The sequence below is a fragment of the Microtus oregoni genome, unplaced genomic scaffold (assembly GCF_018167655.1).
Source record: "Microtus oregoni isolate MIOR12 unplaced genomic scaffold, Mior012 000049F_ref0000343, whole genome shotgun sequence".
NCBI classification, from domain to species: Eukaryota; Metazoa; Chordata; class Mammalia; order Rodentia; family Cricetidae; genus Microtus; species Microtus oregoni.
The window spans coordinates 5,856,102-5,879,201 of NW_024543223.1; the positions used below are offsets into that span (position 1 = coordinate 5,856,102).

Here is a 23,100-nt window from a genome sequence, read left to right on the forward strand (position 1 = left end):
CAGACCCTGTTGATTTAATCTTTGTTAAAAGCATCACAAATGATTTATTGGATTTTTTCTTTTTTTTTTTTTTTAGAAAGGAAAAACAAAGAAGTCATCACCTCTGCTATGCCCACATGCCAGGTATGCACAGGGCCCAGTGGAGAGTGACATGAGCCCCTGAGCTGGTAGCATCTGGGCTGCCAGTGGGTGCTTTTGCCCCTGGCTGTACAATGCATGGCACCTCAGCTAATGAGCATGGGAACCCCGTGCCTGCATAGTGGCCTGCAGTTATGGAGATGAGAACCAGGGAGGCTCCTGGGTCTACACACTCCAAATGTCCTTAAGAGAAACAGTAACATGAAATCCAAATAGCTAGGGAAAGCCTACCCAAGTGTCCGAGAGAGGGGCACGGCATGCTCGCCGAAGGCAAAGACCTACAGCTGGTACTCCAGGCACTGGTGAGCTAAAGTGGGAGGCTATGTCCAGGGGTTCTGTGCTGACTTTGGACGTTGTGGGGACTGTGTGGCGCATGAGCATCTTTTGTGTGACACTGGGAAAACAAGGACATGGGGACATGGATGGGGGGAAAGGGCTCTACTTGGGTTTCTTTTGGAACAGCAAGAAGGTCTGAGGAGCAAAATTCCTATGGCGTCGCTGCCTTCACTAGTACTAGGTTCCCATCTGTAGCCCCTCACAAGGAGGGCAGCCTACAGTCACTGCTGGAGAGACCCCTAAGCCCTAGAAAGTGGCAGGAAGTGAGGGATGCTGGGGTACAATTGGGACCGTCCAAAGACCATCTTTGTGCCCCACAAAGTTGCCTTGGTCTATGCTGTCCTGTCTGTGACATGAACGTTTAGACACTCAGCCCATCCCCTAACAGAGACCAAGTTCTGGAGCTGTCCTGCGTGAGGGTCTATCGTAGCCCTCTCCTCTTATATAGGCCACATCTCTTGTTCAGGGAGAACTGATGGGTACTGGTGGATGCACCAAACAGCAGCAGAAGGTGTAGAGACACCGGGCCTTGGTCTAGGCCTGGGTTCTGATGGGGCAACAAGAGTCTGGAGGTGGGAAGAGGGAAGAGGAGGGGAGGGGGAAGGGGTACTGACTTCAGCTTCAAGGCAAAAGGTGAATTGTGCCAGCTCACAGTGTCAGCCTGTGCTGGGCCCCTGACCCAGCAGTGGGAGCAGACAGCAGCGGGCACCCTGCAGGGTAGGAGCAGAGAGCTGACCCTGGAGCCACCTCCGCTGCTTGCTTTCTACGACCCTGAAAATGTCACCAGTCTCTGGGTCCTCTACTTCGTTTTACCAGGAGACACTGCCCTCCCACACCTCTTCTCATTGGCTCTACATGGGTCTCTCTAACCTTAAGGCATCAAAGCCAGATGCATGCAGCTCATGTGTCTTTCTGGGGCCTGTGGACTCTTCTAGAGCCCAGGCCTGGTGGAAGCCAGAGTCATCAACCTAGAGGCAGTGGAAGGCTGAGCAAGAACTGCATGTAAGGGTCCGTTCCTTTCTTGCCCCTCCCCACCCCCGCCCCATAGCCCTGAGGGAAAACCAGAGGATCTTTGCCCCTCTAAACCCAGTCCTGGGCATCCTAAATAAGGGTTTCTGAGAGTGGGATTCTGACAGGTCTTAGATGGCTTCTATTGCCTGGCCTTGAAAACAGAAAGTTAAAAGAAAGAGCCCCCAGACTCAAATAGCTCTACCCTCTACCGAGGCAGGTATTAACCCTGCAGTGGGGAGAGTGGCCGCCTGGAGGGGGGATGCTGAGCAGGCCTGGCCTGTAGACTTCCTGGCTCTGGGGTCCTCTGCAGGGACTGTGGGCCTGGGCTGACAGGTCTGCAAGTCTGGTGTTGGGGGCGGCTGCGGGGTCACCCCAGGAATGGGCTGGGAGAAACCAGGCCAGGGCAGCATGTTCAGGTCTGAGGGCTGTGATGCCTCAGAGTCAAGGGTGGGGACTTGGTGTGGCACCACAGGCCTGTGTCCAGGTGGGTCATGAGTCGGCTGCCCCAGGACCCCATGGGCCAGCTGGGACTGACAGGGAGAGGTGTTTGTCCTCTGAGTGGGGACAGCTAGAGGAGATGGCCTTTCCACGGGTCTCAGGGGGGACGTCATTCCAGCTGCATTGGTGGTCCTGCGCCCTCTGTGGAGGAAGCAGGAAGAGAGTGTCCTGGCCAGCTGGTGCCATCAGCCCACCAGGTAGCTGTGCATCTCACGAGAGTTGATGCTCAGGACCACACCCGAGTGGTTGCCTAGGGAACAGAAGGAGGCAACCCATTAGTGGAGATGGTGGGAAACAGACCACACAGGAACACACGTGACCTCAGATGCACCTGGGGCCAGCATGCAGCGGGCACTGTGGCATCCCCTGTGCCTGGTGCAGGGTGGGGGTGGGGTCTCCAGTGTCTTAGGTGGTGACAGGAGGGAAGAAAGTGCCAGGTGCCACCACAAGCAGTGGTCCAGAGGGCTGTGCAGTGAGGCACTCACTGACCTGCGTGAGGGCTAACCCTGGCATCGGCAGCAAGGGGGCGCAGGAAGGGCTGAGGCTCTGCCCCCTCTCGGCAAAAAGCACTGTGGTGTGAGGTATAGACCAGGAGACAGGGAGAGAGATGGGGGGGGGTCACAGGGGTAGAGAGGGAACACAGTGATTGTCAAAGACAGGTTAATAGATGTCCCCGCATGGGCTGCATTGTGAGACCAGGGGATGTTCTTCACAGCTGTCTCCTTCTCTTGCTGTGTGCACAAAACAGATGGTGCTAGTCAGGGGGAGGGGCTGGTGCTACCCAGGCTGTGGGGGCCAGCTCGGGGGCTGTATCTAGCTATCCTTGTGACTCTCCATCAGAGCCTCCACCTTACTGCCCCCAGTTAATCTTCTGTACCATCAGTTGCCAGGGCACCATGGAGAAGGACTGTCATAAGCAGTGTCTAGTCCACACCAAGGTCCCCATTAACAGTGTCCTGGCACTATTACTAGGTGCTTACATGTCGCATGTGGCTGCGGGATAGTGGACTACTGTCTTCCTGCAACCCCACACCCTCCTAGCAGAGGCTATGATTTCCTTGCATGGGAGCGGGGCCTGGTTATCTGGGCAGCACTTGGCTGCAAAGCACAAAGTTAAGCATAAGGCTATGCACAAGGCTATCTTCCTCCAGCTCCCTCTTGTCACACGAGCGACTCCAAGGCCAAGTTCCAGCTACCCATCTGCAAACACTGAAGCAGCTGCTGCTCCCAGGGTCAGACAATGGCCAGAAGTCCTAGGTCTGGGACCTCCTGAGTGCTCAGTAAGTCACTGATGCTGTGAGGGCCCCAGAGGCTGCACATCCATCCTCTGATCAATGCCCTGGGCTGGCAGATGTGGGAAGTGGCTGGAAGGGCTGGGGAAGCTGCCCCTCATGCTCAGAAGGCCTGGAGGATGCAGGATGGGATCAGACTGCCCTTGTGCCACCTTGGGTGACTGAAGACCTTGCTGGGTCACTAATTCTCAAGGTGGGGGCCATCATGACTCTGAGGACTAACAGACTGGGATACAGGTCTTTCAGGTGAATGCCTGTGACAGCTAACCTGTACAGAGCCTTGCTGTGTGCCACTCTCTGCAGAGTGCTCACAGCCACTATGGGTGAGTAGGCAGAGGTACCCACCAACACCAAAGGGCTATGGGTAGGGCCTGTGTGGGACAGAGATTCAGGTAGTAGGGCTCTGGTTACACCTGGGCACTGTACCAGCTAAGGAGCCACAGGACAGAGAAAATGATATAAGAGAGATGGGGAGGAGGGGCACAGCCAAGGTGCCAGGTCTGGTCCTCTCCCTGCGGGCATGACAGGAAGGGAATTACCTTGGTGGAAATCCTGTGTAAATGGTAACGCGCTGTTCTGAGGGTCCATATGGACAATGCTTTTGAACTCTGTGTTTCAGTAAACAGCTAATGGGAGTACGGGGGAGAATGGGGGTGGGGCAGTCTCACACTCCTGGGAGGGAGCTCCCTGTCTCTATGAGGGCTCTTCAGGCTGACCACCCACTCTCCCAGGAGGGTGCCCCCAGGCAGCCTCTGACTTCACCCTGTTGACCCGGGGCTCTCTCTTTATTGTGGCAGAACTCATGGCCCAGAGACACCCTCTAGCAGAGCTGGCCCGGTCTGTGCCTCTTGGGCTCTGATGGACCCCTTGGTGGTGGGAGCAGAAGGGTCCCCATGCCCTGCCTCCTACCCTGCATGGTGCTCTGGGCATCCTCGCTGTGGCTCACGGGACTCGTCATCTCCTGTTCCTTCTCGTTGTGCATCTGAGCGTACACTGTCCTGCCGGGGCGTTTCCTGCTGGCCAGAGATACAGCTCCGCTTTGAATGAGTCCTTGGTCCCAAGTCCCTTGTGGGCATGGTGTAGACAGTGCCACCCAAGACTGTTCCCCAGGGAGCTCACCCTTCAGTATGTGCCCTCTACCCAACGTTCTGCTGTCCACCGCTAGCTGCATATAATCACCTCCCTATTCGTTATCCAGGCACGCTACGGCTGTGGAAGCTCTGGCTTCTTTGTCTCCTAGCACCTGGCAGCCAGGACAGTAACACACACACACACACGCACACACACACACACACAACCACACGCGCGTGCACGCACGTGCATGCATGCACAAGCACACAAGCATATACACACCTACACAGTGCTGGGGCAGTCCTGAGGGGCAGTTGTTAAACTCTGTCCATCTAGACTTCCTGAGACTCCACTGTCCACTTTCTTTCTAGTCCAGGCCCCAGGGGGAAGCAGAGAGGGTGACAGAGCACATTCTGCCCCACTAGGACTTGGGGCTCAGAGCCACAGGCAGGGCCCACTGTGTTGAGAATAGCCCCACTAACTCCAGCCAAGTAAAGAAAGGTCATAGGCCCATTCAGAGACACAGAGACTGAGGCCTAGGGAGTGGTGGTGGCGAGAGCATGCGGAGGCGTGTGGAGGTAGGCACATTCGGTCCCTTGAGTAGGAGAGGAACTAGCTGTGCCCAGAGGGGGTATGAGTCACGTCCGCTTCAGGAAGGGACACCTAAGTGATGGACTTAGATGTTGGGGGTGGCCCTACCTGTCACTATAGACTCCTGAGTAACCAGTGACAGTCCTGCCAGCCCCGCAAGGGGCTCGGTGTCAGGGAGAAACAGACTTTTTTGGTGGCTGTGACACTCGGGAACATTGAGCGGCATGTTACCTGGCATCCCAGTGCTGAGGACAGCATCAGTCAGAACACAGCCAGCCCCCTAGCTGCCACGGGCTAGGCAGCGCGAAAAGCCCAGATGGATGAAAAGAAAACGACGCTCTAAAGCTCTAAAGTCCCCTTCTACTGACTGCTCAGAATTCCTCTGCCCTGCTCTGCCTTTCCCCCTGGGGTTGCCTGGGCATTTGGCCCCCCCATCTGAGCTCTCTGTTTCTATGGCAACATATCTCTCCCCTCCAACTTTAAAGCTTGAGTTGGTTCAGAATGATGGTCTTGGCCCTGAGGATGTGGGACCAGCCTCACTCTGGACATATCTGGTGCCTCCCCATCTTGGCACATGGCAGGAATTGTCCTGTCTTCTGGGCCACCACCACCACAGGCAGCATCCTCGGGACAGTTTGTAGAAGAACCACTGGACACTTGGGGAGTCTGGAGGGCGAGGCTGACAGTCACCCACAGGGACCAGAACTCTGTCCCTGCTATGAGCCTCATCTACCGCAGGCAGGACCACAGGCCTCTGACTGACCATCCACAGCCCTGCATGTCCCAGACAGGATGGGACCAAGTCTAGAGGAGAATCCATGCTCACAGTGACAGTGACATCCACTCACGCAGATGTCCAGGAGCATCCGTCTGCTTGGCCATGGGCATCCACCCAGACCCAGGGCTTGGTCCTGCCGCTTGTCTCTCCACCCAGGGCTCATGTCCCACCATCCTGGAGCCATGCAAGGCAGTAATGCTGCTCAGTGGGCTGCTTTTCTTCCTCCCCTCCTCAGCCTCTTCCTTTGCATCCCCTTTTCTAGACAATAACACTACAGCTATGAAGGGGGAAACCTTTATCTGACTGAGGCGGGCCTGTGGCAAGACAGCATCCAGCCAGATCTCTGAGGTATGCTCAAAACTAGGCCACCTGTAGGGCTGCCTGCCATTTAGGTCCTGGCCCTGTAATATGAAGGGTGCTAGGGGACAGAGGTGACTAGAGTATTGTCACACTGGCCTGTAACACAGTGTTCCAAGGGTGTCCTTGCTAGAGGGTAACAAATAGCAGGCACAGGCCCTGAATTCAGGTGGGTTTCACAGGGGGGTTGGTGGCTGTCTGCCTCCAGGAAGCACTACCATGCCTATCACCAATATCCTTGTAGTTGGGTCTGTCAAGTGGGCTTGTATCTTCCCATGGTCACCATCCTAGAGCTGCCTCCCAGTGGAGCCCATGAAGAGGACTCTGAGCTCTGCCAGCCATCAGCCCCACTCAGCACATTGGCATAGAAGATGAGGGGCATGGCTTCTTCCCAACATCCATGGAGCTATCCCATGTGCACTGTGAGGATGGGCCACAGAGGGAAGAGGGGTTTAAAGGTCTGTATAGGAGACACATGGTCTCTCAATCCCCCTTGGAGTTTCTGGTGCCCTCAGGTCACTGGAAGCCCCTGTGGCAGCCATAGCTGAGGTGTAGGAAGCCGGGAGGCAGAGGTACAACAGGCCAGTCCTGTCGCATCACCCTTCGGCTCAGTATTGTGCCTCCTCAACTGTAGGGCAAGCAGTGTACCCTCCAGGGAGGATGAGTGAAGAAAGAGATGCCCTGAACCTGTGATGAGGACAAGGCTGAGAAGAAGGGAGACGGAGAGTCTCCTGGTCACCAGCACAGGGCAAGAAAGACTCATACCACCTTCCTCCATGGCCTGTGGAAGCTACTGCCTCTAGGGTCATGAGTGGCTTGCCACATGTCAAGGCTGCTGGGAGGTCTTACCTTTTGAACTTGTAGAGGATGAACGCCCCCACCGCAAAGAGACCAATGACAAAGAGGACCACCACGGCCCAGTAGCCACCACTGCCACTTGGCCTTTGAGGACCTACAAGAAGAACAGCAAGAGGAGAAGCTGTGGGCTGGTTGTCCCCAGCCCTGGCCTAGATGAGCCTACTTCATGCTGTCCAGCAGGTCTTTCACACATGGCTGAGTGGACAGCAGGTTATGAAGGATAAAGAACATGATATGTGGCCTTGGAGGGTTGGCCTCTCTTCCTGGCGAAGTCCTACTATAAGTAGGACCTACTTTGTCTGGGTGTCCTGCAGAGGAGAGCAGCGCCCTTCTGTACTAGTTTTGGGGAATTGGCAGGTCCCTGATGGTTGTGGTGGCTGCCTCCATACAGACCACGCCAAGATGGTGAGGCCCAGGGCTAGCTGTGTAGCAGTTGATGTGTCTAGCCAGGGATGCCCCAGGCAGAGGAATTGCTGGCGGCCAGATAAAGGTCCATACAAGCCCTATAATCACTCTCAGCATCCACTGGCCTGGTCTCATGCCCACCATGACCCAGAGAGGACCCAATATGGGTCTGTCACCTTCATCTGTGTCCCTCAGGTCCACCAGGATACGGAGCCCTCCTCGAAGGATGAAGCTGATCCTATGGGAGTTCAGTGCCTGCTGCACGGCTGCCAGTCTCTGTAAGCAAAGGAGGTCACTGGAGAGTCCTCTGGGCCTGGGAAGGGATGCTGTCTAATGCCTCTGTGTTCTCACCAGGGAATAGCAGGAGAGCCCAGCAGTGGGGTTCGCTAGGAGCCACTGATGGTGCAGGTAGTCACACTATCAACCAGCTCTCATTTCAACACAGAACAGAGGACAGGCTTCAGTGTATGTGTGGGGGAGGTGGAAGATCTGGAGTACTCCCAAAGTCCCCACCCTGGTAATGGTCAGTGAGGCTTGCAGGAAGTGGAAGACCACAAGTACAAGACAGAGCAGGACACTCCTCTTAAGAGGGGAGTCAGGGGAGCTGGTGGGTTAGGGAATTCTGGGGGGGAGCACAACCCCTGGTGACATGGCCAAGAGCTGAGGCTCACAGCCCACGTCAGAGCTTGTCCAGGCCTCATCATCTTTGTGTTACCACCTGTCAGCCACTGAGCAGGACCCAGCATGGAAACCCAACTGTGCCCAATGACACTCATGTCCATACGGCTACGTCTCTGAGATCCTAATCTTAGCTAGATCCACTGAGCAGAGCCAGAAGCTGCAACGGGCACAGAATCCCAGTCTTAGGAGGAGAGAAGGCTTTGCCTCCATCCGCACCCTGAACATTCATTACAGGTGCACACTAAGCACACTCCTGCACACTGACACCAGGGAGTGTTCATCCCACGACCTCCTGGGTGCCTGGCTGGCTACCACTGTCCCTGTGACCTTGTCTTCACCTTCACAATGGAGCCACAATAAGGCTACTCAGCATATGGGGGCCTCTCTAATGACAGTCCCCAAGGTACTCCCTGTCGAGGCACTTCATGGAGGATACCCTAGGATTGCTGAGCCGACTTCTGGTTTGCCCTGAGGCCCAGGGTCTTCCACAGTGCTCACCTGTGTGTCCCAGTACCCCTAGCAGCGAAGCTGAGATCAGATGACAGCTCCAGACGATGGTGTTAGAGAGTGGAAACCATCCCCACAAGCTGCCTAGCCTCCTCCCCCTGGAAGCTGCCTATCTCACCAACCTTGGATGCCAGGAGATGGTGGTACCCCAGGTCAGACAGCATTATGGAAAGAAATAAACCTTCAAGTGATGTCTCACAGAGATGTGCTTGTCAGGAATGACTCAACCTATGCCCTCAGCCACCCAGCCCTGCCCTGCAGGGCACACCTGGGCTCAGGTGGCCATGTACATACCTTGTCACTTGTGAGGCTCCTCTTCCTTGTGGGCCTGGGAGGGGGCAGGAGCACATACAGGTCCGCTATGGTGGGCAGTCCTGGCTTTACTACGGTCACCAGCAGCTCCTCAGGGATGCTGGTTTCCTGTCGGGGCAGGCAGGACACTTGGATCCTCTACTGTTCCTCATCCTTTGTCACAAGCTAAGTTTGCAGCAACATCTGCCCTCTCTTCCTGACCTAGGTATTTCCTGGCCACCTGTCCTGCTCCACACTCCTGCCTCTCAGCCCCTTCCGGGTTCTTGCCGTGGCCCTCATGCTGCCCCACCTGCTCAGGCCTGCCCTTGCAAGCATTTCCCCATCCTGAGCCTGGCCCAGCCCTAGCCATATACCTGTGCAGCCCCTAGCTCACAAAGCTCAGCTCCTGGGGAGCCCTCTGCCTCCTGGGAGTTTCACTCCATATCCGCTGAGCTAAACTCCTGCTCTTTCATTACCCAGAACTCTTTCGCCAGCAGCGTTCACAGGATAAAGGAAGTGTGGTCAGGGTGGGTTTCTGCCTGTGGTAGTCTTAGCTAGGGGGCTAGCCTCTTCCTTTCTGGGCACCTAGGGACTTAGATATCCCACTGCCCACTCCAATCTACTACCTTTGTCATGAGTTGCCTGAGGGAAGTGATCACCCATGTTCTTTTTTTCTATGTCTGAGGAGTCCAGTACAGAAAAAGCACCCCACAGATGGGAACTGGTAGTGGCTTTAAGAGCTCTGGCTCATCAGAGGAGAGGAACTGATGGTGTCTGTCAATGTAGTCCTGTCCCTCCCTCTGAGTGTCCGGCCCAGGGCAACCCACTACTTCCCAAGCAGCCCCAGCCTTGTCCCACCCTAATTTCTCAGCCTACAAACCACACCATGGCTCAGGATAGAACTGAAACCCAAACCACACCTTGGAGAGAAGCCGGGTGACCACCAGCCCCACGTCCTCCCTCCACTCAGGAGTGTTGGGGTTAAAGGTGTCCAGGTCCCTGGAGAACTGCAGAGGCACCACCTGGAACTGAGCTGGAAGAGACAGGGTGGAGCCTGTGAGGTCTGGGGTGTGGCTGGGACCCTGGACAAGGTAGCAATGCCATATGGTCCAGATAGCCTCACCTCTACCCCCACGGACCAGGTTCTGTGTCTGGAAGATAAGAGCCCTCCTTTTGCTCAGCCCTCAGTTCCTGACATGTACTGACGGTGACAGTGGCTATTATCCGGGGAGGGAGCGTGGCATTGCGTGCACCTGCTTCATGAACTCTACCCTATGATGTCATCTACTTCAACCCACTGGCCACCCCCCCCCCCATGCCAATAGTCCCATGAGATTAGAGGGCCCATCTTGTCACCCTCATTTTATTTCTCAGGGCCCACAGCTCTGTTCTAGAGTCAGGGAAGTCCTAACCCCATATTGTCACCTCCCCTGGCTTCCTTCTTTCTCTTATTGAGAGAGAAATAGCTATGGGGAACAGAGGGCTCAGGGGACAGTGTATTGTGAACTGTGACCCAACATCCTATGCTGTGGGCAGGGAAGGGAGGACCAGCCCAGGGCAGCCTCATCCCTCAGCCTGCAGGGTAATGTGACTGATATCTGTGGTCCACGGCTGAGGGACTAAGCTGAATGAACTTCAGGTGTGCTGAAGGGATAGTGTGCATTGGGGAGACCCCTCCTCCTCCAGACACAGTATTTTACTGAGGGGTTGACAGCCCCAGAGAGTGCAGATAAAGCGAACACCATCCCCAGGTCTTCTTAAGGACCATCCTCAGAGTGGCAAGTGGAGAAGCCCATGGGGACATGGACGCTCATCTGTTCTTGTTAAATCACTGAGCAGCAGACTCATGGGTCTCACAAGACACACTATTCATTTTATAGAGAGGAGAAACTGAGGTCAGAGAGTCTGGGGCACTTCAATAAGGCCATATAGCCAGTCACAGAACCCAAATCCTCCTGGACTTCTGTACAACCTAGGGCCACCCAAGAGTGAGCGGGCCCTCTCCAGTTGTGCACCCATGCTGACCTGTGTAGGAAGGAGGGGGATAACTCACCCAGGACACGGATGACCCTGGAGTCCTGCAGTACCGAGTTCCCACAGGCAGCCTGCACCGTCACACGCACGTCCCCAGCATCTGTAAACCGCGTTGTCACGGAGTTGTCCAGGGAAAGCAGAGGCTGTGGGCACAAGCAGGATCAGGCCTGTCTGGCAGGATGAAGAGCTGTGGTCCACTGTCAGGACCATCCTGGGACTATGCTGGCTTTCCTCAGCAAGTGGGAGGCTGGAGGTTTCTGCACTGGCAGTGTCTAGAGGTGTGGGGGATGCTAGCACACCCTAGCTCCAAGCTGGACCGGGAACATGCCCTGCCTCCATAGCATGGCACAGTCTCTAGAAGAGGCTGCCTGTGGCCTCATCTAGAGCCTTCTGGTTGGTTCCTAAGTAGCACAGGTCAGGCTCTGTGTCCCATCCCAGTTTAGTTCACTGTCCTACTCACGGTAATGTCCCAGCAGGAGCTCAGGCCCTGCCCTGTGGCAGGAGGCAGATAGTCTCATCATGGGTGAGTGGTGGCATCACCTGGGTAACAGGTCAAGCTATGCCTTCTATAAGCAAAGGCTCTGGGAGGTGAGTATGGAGCATGGGGCATTCAGGTGGTAAGGCTACACAGAGCCTCAAACCAAGAGCCCTGGTACTTTTACAAGCCCCCCACTACAAGAGGCAAGACCTTATACTTGAAGCCCTTTCCTTCTCTTAGCCCTGTGTGTCAGCGTGTCTGTGGAGGTGTAAGGCTACTGCACACAGAGTGAGGAAAGGGTGCCCCTGCCTAGGTCCTATCGATGGAGATTCTTGCTCCCTCATCATATGCACTGTGGCCTCGTTGTGTCTCCTTTTCAAGAACAGATCATGATTTGCCATGGATCACAGTGTACAACAGTCTGAGTGAGGCCAAGTTCTATGCCTTGCAGTGATGCCTTCCCTCAACACTCCACTAAGGAAAGCCTCCTCTGAGCCTGAAGTGACACATGCCATACCCGAACTTCCAGTCAACTGTGTTCCATGTCTTTCACAGAACTATCTAGGGACTTTTCAGAGGTATCCCAAGCCAATGCTCAGGGCGGGTATTGAGTGAAGAAAGGCCAGGATCAGTTCCTTCTAGTGGTCCCACACTGTGCCCTGAGGCCAGGTACTAAGAGCAATACCTTGCCCACCCCCCCCCCCCCGACACACCAGACAGCAATTTATGGGAGGGCGCACCTGCAAGCTGTGGCCAATCCACCAGTAGAAGACAGTGAGGTTGGGGTTCATGGGCAGCAGCACAGCTGTGAGGTTCACCTCCTGGTTGATGCCAATGACAGGGACTACCTCAAGGTAAAGGGCCTGCAGGGGGGCTGAAGAGTCCCCAGAAGTTCAGGGTTAGGGGAGAGTCAGGCACAGACCCTTTCATTGACTACTTATTGTCATTGTTTCCATCAGAGTCATTGGGGCCATCACCACCACCATCATCATCACTACCATCAGTACCATGATCCCCATCGCCAACATCATCATCACTACCATCAGTACCATGATCCCCATCACCACCACCATCATCATCACTACCATCAGCACCATGATCCCCATAACCACCATCATCACCACCATCAGCACCATGATCCCCATCACCAACATCATCATCACTACCATCAGCACCATGATCCCCATCACCACCATCATCACTACCATCAGCACCATGATCCCCATCACCACCATCATCACTACCATTAGTACCATAATCCCCATCACCACCATCATCACTACCATCAGCACCGTGATCCCCATCACCACCACCACCATCATCACTACCATCAGCACCATGATCCTCACCACCACCATTACCATCAATACCATCAGCACCATGATCCCCATCACCATCATCATCATCACTACCATCAGAACCATCATCACTACCATCAGCACCATGATCCCCATCACCACCATCATCACTACCTCCATCACCATGATCACCAACACAACTGTCACCATCTATCATCACCACTACCATCACCATCACTACTGCCAATACCACCCCTCATCACCATCAGCATCACCATCAGCATCCCACATCCATCATTATCATCATCATTCACAATCACCACTCACCACAACCTATCACAGGCATCGACACTCACTGTTCGATCACCACTACCATTTTCATTATCACCACTGATGTTAAGGTTCATGTCCACTAGTTCATGTTTTAAATGTTTGATCCCTAGCTAGTGGTGCTGCTTGCTTGCTCCCTAATGAAAACCTCAGTCTCTACTCCCCTGTTCTACCACGGTGTGAGCAGTCTTTGGCTGCCACATATTCCTGAACCACTCCACTGTGATTCTCAACCATCGTGGATGAACCCTCTGAAACTCTGAGAGAAAGTAAACACTCCTCCCTCAAGATCTTCCTGTCAGGTATTGTGGTCACAGAGAAGCAAAAGAACTGGTGGCAGGAACGTGGGGTGCTGCTGTCACAAAATCTGACTGTGCAGGTTTAAGACTTTGCTGTTGTTTGGAAAAAAGGATTTGGAAAAGTGGCACTTGATGTTCAGGCACACTTGAGGCAAGAGTCCCAGGGTCACACATGCTTGTACTCAGATCTTAAAGGAAAGTTTTTTAAGTGTACATGGCAGGATCGAATCCCCTGCAGGGAGACCCTGACGGGGCAACTCATGAATTCTGAGGGTGGGGTTTAAGATTCACTGGTGACCCCAGCATGGGGTTCAGAAACATGGGGAGTCGGTAGAGGAAACCTGCAGGCAATGAATGGATGCTGTGTGTGGGAGAGTGTGCCGAAATGGGAAGGACACGACACCAGCACGTGCTCCAAGAGCTATGCGGAGCTGTGGGACTCGGTGCTTCCTTGCTGTGCTGCAGGCTGGTTTTGATCAAATCTTTTCTTGCTGTTCCCTTTTCTCCTGCTTTTCAGGGGTAATATTTACTGTAGACAGGAAGTGGAGAATTGCCTTTCACAAGGACTGCTAAGAGATTTCTTTGGTATGAATGGAGTCTCTGAGCTTAGGCTTTTGAGCACGGTTGGAACTGCTGAGACCATGGTGACTCATGAAGTTGTACTGAATGCTTTTAGCATTAGAGAAGTTTGCAGTGTGCTTCTGGGGACCAGAGGTAAGCTACTGTGGTTTAAATCTAAAATGTCCCCCCTAGGTTCATTTTAGTTTGCATTTTTCACCTAGAGACACTTTTTAGAGAGGCTGGGGAGCCTTTAGGAGGCTGATCTAGACACCACGGGAGGCAGACCTTTGGAGGTTACAGCCCAACTGCTCACTCCAGCCGCATTCTCTGCATTCTGAACCACTGTGATGTGAGGAGCTACTGGGTCCTACACACTGTTCTTGCTGTAGATGATACCACACTTTCCTTGTTATGATAGATAGAAAGAAGCCCTATAAAACTGTGAGTCAAATTCAATTTTCCTAAGCTGTTTCAATCAGGCATTACAGCCACAGCCATGCAAAACTAACTAATGAAACCAGCACCATTATCATCACCACCACTGTCATTACTATCATCACCATTATCATCAATATCACCATCATCACGGTCATCATCATCACCACCTACAGCATCACCTCCATCATTGCTATCATCGCCAGTACTATCAACACCACTATCACCACCACCATCATTCCTATCACTTGTGGTACCTTGGGCACCACTCTTACCATTCTCACCATTACTTTTGTGAATAAAATTTGGAACCAGATCTGAGCTCAGCCTGCCTGCCTTTCTGTTCACGGCCTGAGGACCTGCAGCAACCCCTCAAGACTCTCTGTGCTTTCCCAAAGCCCCAGATCTCCATTCCACAGAAGGTACAGAGCCTCAAAGGAGCGGTGGACTTACAGTTGACCTGGACAAAGAGCACAGCCTCGTCATGGCCCGCCATGTTCTCAGCCCTGACAGACACACGGTAGATGCCAGGATTCTCGTAGTGGTGCCGGATGGGCTCGCCTGTCAGAGTGAGGTTCACGTACATGGCCTTGAAGCCATCCCCAAGATCCACTTGATACTTAGTGGTCAGGACATCACCCTGTAGGGAAATACCACAGGGTCACTTAGGAGTGACTCTCAAGGTGAGGGTCTGGGGCTAGGTGCCCATTCCTCCAGTCCTTTGCTCCTCCTGTCCCCTCTTCCTTCGCTTCCTTTGGATGCAGGCTCTATGGGGCCACAGACAGCAGGTTGGAACTGTTTTCAGAGCTCCAGCCTACAGCAGGCTGAGCTAGGAGACAGCTCCTGGAACCAAGGCTGGGATCTCCTTTAGAACAGAACACCCATGGGTGATGAAGGCAGTTTGAGGCTGTGTGGGGCCCAGGGGGACATCTGAGCCTGAGCCAAGCCATGGGGCTGGGAAGGAGATTGGGAAAATGGAGAAGGCTTTGGTCACTACCGTGAGGTCTCTTCAGGGAACCACAGCAAAGAAGACACAACTGTCTTCCTATGACAAGGTGGCTCCTGTATCTCATCTCATCCCACACTGTGCCAGGAATGACACTTAACTGTGTGAGCAGGCAGGAAGGGGATCCTGTGACTTTGTCCCCAAGTAGTATTGAACTCCGCATGCAAGCTGACCCTGACTCTCAAGTCCACGATAGATGGAGTTCTTGTGTTTATAGTCAAGTTCCCCTCTCCAGTCTGCCTGCCTTTCTCCCTCCTTCCTCACACTCTCCTGCTCCCCTGGTCACCCTTCTCTAGCCATCAGCAATCTTCCTAGCTTACACCCTCCAGACCTCAAAAGCTAAGGACATTTATATATAAATGATGCTCGTGTAACTTTCGCCTGAATACACTATACTGGGTTGGAACCCTCTGAAATGGACATTTAACATAAATCTGAAGATGCAAGTCATTAAAAGGAGGTCACAATGGGGCATAAAGTGCAAGAAACTCATGGTCAGGATGTTTGAAGGATAACAGTGACGACTTGAACACCGGGAGAGGGTTGTTTGGACACAGACACAGACTCTGGAAAGTGAAGCCATGAGACAAGGGCCTCCCAGAATGCCCAGAAGCTGGCTGAAGCTTTGTTGGGGGGCATTCCAAGAACCTAGAATAAATGGTGCTTCATGTGCCCATTTTGTAGGTTGCAAGACTGAGGCTTTCAGGGGTCCAGGCTCTGGAGATGGACTCTCTCTCCCCATTGCTCTCCTGGCAGGGTTGGGTGAGGATCAAGGAGAATGTCCTCACCCAATTCATTCCTATGAGGGGGCAAGTTCTGGGTAGCATTCAGGAAGTGGGTGTGTCTGCCTGTGGTTTTAAGGTCCCCATCCTTCACAGCACACGCACATCGTCCCACCCGTGCAGCCTGCTACATGCACCGTCTCCTCGTGTTCCTTGCTCATTTTCAAATTGGCTGGATCATCTGTTGACGGGAATCCTTTGCACAGTCCTGCTCTACTGCCCACTGGGCTGCGCCAACAAACGCCCTCTGGTCTGTAACTGCCTTTATCTTCTTGACAGTTTTACTGGCTCCAAATCTAGATGGCGCTGGCACACCAGGGTTTTCTTGTGTAGCCTGGAGACCCAGCCATGATGAGGACTTCCAGCCTGCGTCTGAGCTGGCTTCGCTGTGGGTCCTAAGAGTCTACACTTTCCCACTTCTTCTGCAGGTGTGTGATCTATTTCGGGCTCACGTCTGAGGGCTGAGGGGAGGGGCTGCTGCTGGGTGGAAAGACACCGCCTCTCCCAGGCTGTTCTGCACCTGTCGAGAGCAGGCAGGTGTCTATGGGTCTGTTCCTGGCCTCCATCCCCCTACGCCGTGAATTCTTAGATACTTAGAAAACGCATGCTCCCTGTACCCAGCCCTGCTTCCAAGTCCAGTGGCGTGTAAGAGTAGGTGTGTGTGGTAGAGGAGTGCACACTGTGCCTATAAGTGTCTACTAGTGTGTAAGGGAGTTTGTGTCACAGTGTAAGTGTGCATGTGCCTACCCTCAGTCCCATGCCCCTACTCTCTTCCCTCCAAGGCCTGCGTTGTTCCAGGATCCCCTATTTCAAGGCATCTTTGTGTTGCTCCCCGTAACTCTGCCCACTCTAACAAGCAGCCCAGCAAGGGTTCCGAAGATGCTCTGTCCTCTGGTCATCTGCAGATGTGCTGTAGTTTCCACTTTCAGGCTTTAGGGGGCAGCAGATGGCCATGTTTCTGGGATGTCTGACCAGGAATTTGAGGGCTTTAAATTAGAGAGCTGGGTCAGTCTGGGGGTTCAGGGAGCCCCAGGCTGACAGGGCCTCTGTCCTGTCATCCCAACACATCGCTACTAAAGAAATACCCAGTCCTGACTCAGGGCTGCCTGAAGGCCAAACGAACCTTAGGGCTGTCTCAGTTGTGAGAGGACCTGGGCAGGAGGTGACACCTGAGAGAGAGAGGGGGAGAAAGAGAGAGAGACAGAGACACAGAGACAGAGAGAGACAGAGAGACAGAGAAATGGGGGAGAGGAGATGAGGGGAGGGAGAGGGAAGAAGGAAGAGAAGAAGAAGAAGAAGAAGAAGAAGAAGAAGAAGAAGAAGAAGAAGGTGAAAGAGAGAGAGAGAGAGAGAGAGAGAGAGATGTATAGCTTGGGCCTGGGGACCACAAACTTGGCCAATGTCTGCTTGGAGTCCAGAGGCCTTTAGAGGGCACAGCGCCATCTCTACCTCTTCTTTTACCATATAACTATGTGAGAATGGCGTCACCATTTACATCCCGGTTTTCTCATCTGTAATAATATAAGTTTATAGAGTGCACAGTTTAAGATTGTACTTCCAACAGGAAGTGGCTATCAGAGTGCCTAATATACAGGTACTCGGTATGGCCAGTCTGAGTCCTCCATAACCTCAGTTTCCCTGTTTTCAGGAGAACATGTCTCCGCTTCTAAACCAGACACCTTTGAAAGCATGTTTGAGTATAGCAGGCATGATCATGAATTCCCCACATCAGCCTTCACATCTGTTAGCTGAAGAACTGGACTCCTTCTGATCTGTGAGTGAAGACGGCCCAGAACCCCAGGGAGAAAGGGGGCCCTCCCTCTGCCTCTAGGTTTTCTGAATGTCATTTTTAAATTCCTTGCAGGGACCATTAGCTGTTTCTATAAGCAGAGTTTGGGGATGTGTCTTGTGAACCAGAAGGAAACAGAAAAGTCAACGGTTCCCTGCGGGAACAGAATTTTGGGTGATATTTATGTCTGTGGTGGTGTGGTGGTTTTTTTAAAAAAATTATAAATGTATTTCCTAAATATACTACAATGAGCATATATTATTTTTAAAATCAGAAGAGAATGTAACACTTGTTCTGAAGTAAAAATAGAATGAGTGGGAGACTGGGTGGAGAAAAAATACATATATATTTGTGTGTGCATATATATAAACTTGTATTTATATCTATTCCCATATACACACAGAAGGCGTTATCTCTGGATGTGTGATTATAAGTCATTAAAAAAAACCTTTATGCTTCTGTTGGGATTCCAGATCAACTAAATCAATATAATTAGAGATTTAAACTTGCTTTGGCACTGGGTTGGGGGTGTGGCTCAGTAGAAGAGGGCTTCTCTAGTTTGCACAAGGCCCTGGGCTCCATCCTCAGCATTAGAAGAAAGAAATCAATAAAAGAAGTTTAGTGTCACCTATGGGGAGGTATTGATTTTGTGTCAATGTTTGATAAACACAAGATCACACACACATACACACATCCATGCACTCACATGTTACATACATGTGTGATGTGGAGCCCATTTCCCGATGAACATCTGATACACACTTACTCTTGTGTCTGTTTCATTTCAAATGCTGGTCTGAACCAAGAGGTCAGTTTTGGTCCTGTGGCCCCCACCCTCAGGGACAGGCTGGCTTCTGTGGCCATGCTCCAAACTGTCCAGAGCCTCAACCTTGTGTGCCTGGCTGGAACTGCTCTTCCGGCGACAGCCCAGGGTGGATGCTCACCTGTTCCTGCCGCACCACAAACAGCACATCTTCTCTAGGCCGCACAGACACTGCATCTCCGCGGATGCTCACCTGCAGGCCCCGGGGTGCTGTCAGGGGGCACTGCAGCTGCACCGGGCTCTGCTGCAGGTCCACACCACCTTCGCACACATTGGACACCACCTTCCGGTACCTGGGTGGGTGAGGGAGGGTCAGGTCCAGGACGGACAGTGGTTTGATGGGTAGGGATGGTCTCCACTCCTGAAGCAACTCAAGGCTCCAACCTCTACAGCCGCATTTGCTGCCTGCTCCCCATGCTTCCTCATGGCTGCTTCTGTCTACCTTAAAGCTGGGAGCACTGAGCATCAGGATGGAGGGGCTGGCTGTGTCCATTTGCTTTGGAGAGCTGAAGCATCCATGGCCTGATTATATTGCCCAGATTAATAACTTCTTTTTATTTTTGCTTTTTGTCTGTTTGTTTTATTTGCTAAGGATGATAGAAGAGGTCAGTCTAGAACCAAGGTCATGCCGAGAACTATGGAGGGCTGACTGGCTAAGATGGGCTCAGCCTTTGCTTCCTGGGTGACCATAAGCAAGCATGCTGCTCTTCTTGGGATGGGTCCACCTATCCACTACCCATCTATCCACCCGCTCATCCAACCATGGCACAATGGCCTTGTTGACAGCCCCACCAAGGCTTGGCAAGCAGGAATTCTTATCTGAAGTGTCAGGCAGGAACTGTATCAAAAATACATGAGTTTAGAAAGATGGGTACTTGTGGGGGCAGAAGAATGGGTAGATAGATTGGTGGGAGGATGGGTGGATATGTGGGATGGTAGATAGGTGGATTAGTAGATTAATGGAATAAAGAGATGGATAGATGAATAGGAGGTAGGTGAAGTAGATGGGTATAAGGATGAGTGGATGGATGTATGAGTGGGTGGGTAGATGATTTAAGGCTGGGTAGATGGGTGGGATGAAATGATGGACATATGGTAGAAATACATAAATAGGAGATAGATGGAAATGGGTGGGTGGGTAGATGGGTGGAAGGATGAGTGGATGGATGGATGGATGGATGGATGGACAGATGGATGTATGGACGGACAGACGATGGGTGGATAGATGGGGTTGGATAGGTAAGTGAATGGATGATAGATGTCAGGCTGTACACAGCCAAGACTAACACATTTAGTTCCTGGTCCTGCCTGTTTCTTCTAGCTCTCCAGGATAAGCAATAAGGAATCCATCACAAAGGATGAGGAAATAGGCCCATCACATGGAGCGTGTGAGTCCCACCAAAGTTAAAGGTCCACAGATGCTATGGACTTGGTATTTCTTCAAGAAGTTGATATTTTATAAGTAGTTTATTCAGCTTGCCCCAGAGTGGGAGAAGGGCCTGTCTGCCACTTCCTCATCCCACAGAGTCCATGACCACCATAGTAGACTGTAGGAACACCTACTGTGTGTCATGGCCTCACAGCACAGCAGAGGGAAACCTGGGGGTAGGGGCTGGGAGAGTGATCTACCAAGGCTTCCTCCTGAAAGTCTGGTGTAAGCAGAGTCCCCCAGGCTTTAGAATGTCTCTGGTACCAACACAGTACAGTGTGACAGACTCAGGAGGACCAGAGAAGGGTGAAGCTGTTCTGGGGTCTCAGTCCCACAGCAGTTGGAATACTTGGGACCACTTCTGCCCCTCTGTTCTCTGTGTTGTCCCAACTCAAAGTAGTTCTCTCCTGACACTGGCCCCAAGAGCTCAATGGGATTTGTGGATCATTGGGTCAGTCTGGTGAGTCTGGTGACTTGCCGAGCCCTGCCTGCATTCTTGAGCCCAGCACCAGGACCATGGTCTCTCCTTCTAAGCTGCCAGGAAGCACAGTACAGGACTTGCCTGGGCTCCACTTCTGGAGCTGGCTGACAGATAAAGGCAAGGCTAGACAGATGGGTAGATAGGTAGACGGCTGGTGGACGACAGGGTGACTAGCTGGTTGGCTGGGTTGGTGTACCTACCCAAGACTACTGGTGTAGGTCTGGCCCAGGACACAATCTTCAGGAGGGGACAAGGGGTTGAACCAGAAGTTAGCGGAGCACTTGTTGGCAGTGGACTCAGAGGAAGATGAGCGCTCAAACCCGTAGTCACTGGGAAGGGAAAGCTGGGTTAAAAGGTGAGATTAGAGGAGACAGCTAGGGTGGAGAAACTTACACCACAGGTCTAGACATGCCTATCTGTGGGAACATGGGCGAATCCACAGGTTTGTGTCAGTCGGAGGAGAACAGATGAGACATACTAGCTTCATTCCGGAACAAGGAGGATGAAAATGAAGTGGAGCCTGGAGGTCTTTCTGGGGAAGTGAGTGATGCTCACAGGATGTAGGGGGATAAAGGGTGGCAAGGAGTGGCTCTACAGCCAGGGCCAATGGCCCTGGAAAGGGCACAGAGACCTGAATATAGAGTGCAGGGTAAGGGGGGGGGGACAGGCTTTGTGAATGTGTCTGAGTGGAATATAATCCTAGCGGGAGGAGAGGGACCAGGTGAACGGAGCTTGATCCCATGATGCTCGAAGGACAATGTGGCCTCCACCCCAGTTCTGGGAACAAGATCAACATGATATAAAGGGGCTGGAACAGCAGGGAGGGAGGGAGGGAGGCGCAGTGCCCACCAGAGGAAGTCAGAGTCCCGGCACTTGCACACACGTGATGTGAGTGCCGATGTGAAGCTCCTCCCCTTGACACACCAGGACGTGGGCTTTCTTTTCCGGTAACTTCTCTGCTGGCCCATGATGCAGTGATCACCCTGTAGCAAGAGCACCAGGGTGAGGAACCAGCAGAGGAAGGTGACAGCTACCACTGGCTTGTCCTGTTGTTCCTGCCCTGGTGGCAGCTGGGATGGGGCGTTTGCCCCCTTTGACAAACAGGAAAACTGAAGCATAAAAGAACTTGACATGTCAGCCAACTGGCCCAGCTTCCCTCATCTTAAGCCATATGACTGGTCGTTGGTCACAGAACATCTGGGCCTACAGGGGCCAGGTGTGTGACCATCTGGGGATGAGCCATGACCAGAGGGCTCATGCGGACACACAATAGATTCCCAGGCTATGCTTGGAGTAGTACTGCCCATATCCCAATAACAAAGCCCCTTGTAGTGATGGGGCAGGACTGGAAGGAACTCCAAGTGCCATAGTGAATCAGGTCCTGGAACCTTTGCTAGGCTCATCTGAGCGCTCTCTTGTAAACCAGTTTCTGCACAGGGGCATTGAGCCACTAGTCAGGCCATTCTCCATGTGTGAACTCTCAATGTTGGATCTCCACTTCCAGAGATATCTGGCTGCTGGCTGACTTCAGCCACTGTCCCAGGTGGAGGCTCAGTCAGAGCCTGACCCCAGGCATCTCCCTTTAGGAAACTTCCAGCTTCTGATCTTCCTTGGCTACAAACCCCCTTGTTTTAGTGGCACGCAAGCGGCCTGCTCACATTCCCCAGGTACCCAGTAAAGTATCAGCTTCTCTTGTCCACCAGAGCTGATGTGGGGGTCTCATGTTCCGTTCAACCTGAATGTGAAGGTTAGACACTGATGGTGGATTGTGACATCGGATGGTCCCAGACCCTGACGTCAGATCGTCTTTGCCAATTTCCCCACAAGCAGTAAAGTCCCACATCCTGTCATGAGACCTCCATGCTGAGAGGGTAGGGCTCAGGCCCTGCAGACCCTTGGGTCATAAAGAGCCATAGATCAAGTAGTTATAGGCACAAGGATGGGCCAGAAAATCCTTGGGAGGGAAGATGCCCAGAGGTTGGCATCTGTGAGATTTCCTGGAGGAGGGAAGGGCCTTAGGACTGCAGGTTACCTGACCCACCTGGAGGTCAGTGAGGTCCCAGGAGCTGTAGTCATCCTCGCCACACTGTCGGGGGAAGGAGGGCCGAAAGTCCACCTTGACCAGCTCCCAGTCAGAGCGGAAGCTGATGTGACCAAAGACCCTGAGGGGAGGAAGAAGGAAGACCACTTTAGAGCGATCAGTCCCTGGTGTGCAGACTCAGGTTCCCTGTACTAGCACCAGTGAAACCTCTCCCGCCCCAGAAGATTCCGTGATGAAGTGTGCCCTCCCTGGCACCTGGCCTGATGTTATCATCCACAGGGGGTCGCTCTCTGTGGCTTGCTGATTGCACCAGCACAGGTCATCTGCCCAACTCATGCAACCCACTTCCTGACAGGAGCAGGCTCTTAGGTGGGCAGACTCCTTGCCTTCTTGGCTGCCCCAGGCCCTTCCTTCCATAAGCCTCCCACACCAGGCTTTGCACTTGGTCTGTGTGGGCTGGAGGCATGTCTAGTGTTAGCTGGGCTCTCCCTGCCTTTCTG

The 23,100-nt window shown here is 53.0% G+C and overlaps 1 protein-coding gene across 1 annotated transcript in view; it reads right to left on the reverse strand.

Moving 5' to 3' along the window:
- Nucleotides 1-23,100, reverse strand: part of Sorcs2 (sortilin related VPS10 domain containing receptor 2) — a 379,314-nt gene continuing 356,214 nt past the window's right edge. The window contains exons 15-27 of the mRNA XM_041636558.1: nt 22,601-22,721; nt 21,409-21,542; nt 20,760-20,888; nt 18,771-18,942; nt 14,703-14,889; nt 12,067-12,200; nt 10,868-10,991; nt 9,735-9,847; nt 8,818-8,943; nt 7,512-7,611; nt 6,922-7,024; nt 4,185-4,288; nt 1-2,233 (exon numbers count right to left, since the gene is read on the reverse strand). Of these exons, the coding sequence (XP_041492492.1) occupies nt 2,169-2,233; nt 4,185-4,288; nt 6,922-7,024; nt 7,512-7,611; nt 8,818-8,943; nt 9,735-9,847; nt 10,868-10,991; nt 12,067-12,200; nt 14,703-14,889; nt 18,771-18,942; nt 20,760-20,888; nt 21,409-21,542; nt 22,601-22,721 (1,612 nt within the window). The 3' untranslated portion in view covers nt 1-2,168. The remainder of the gene's footprint in view (nt 2,234-4,184; nt 4,289-6,921; nt 7,025-7,511; nt 7,612-8,817; nt 8,944-9,734; nt 9,848-10,867; nt 10,992-12,066; nt 12,201-14,702; nt 14,890-18,770; nt 18,943-20,759; nt 20,889-21,408; nt 21,543-22,600; nt 22,722-23,100) is intronic.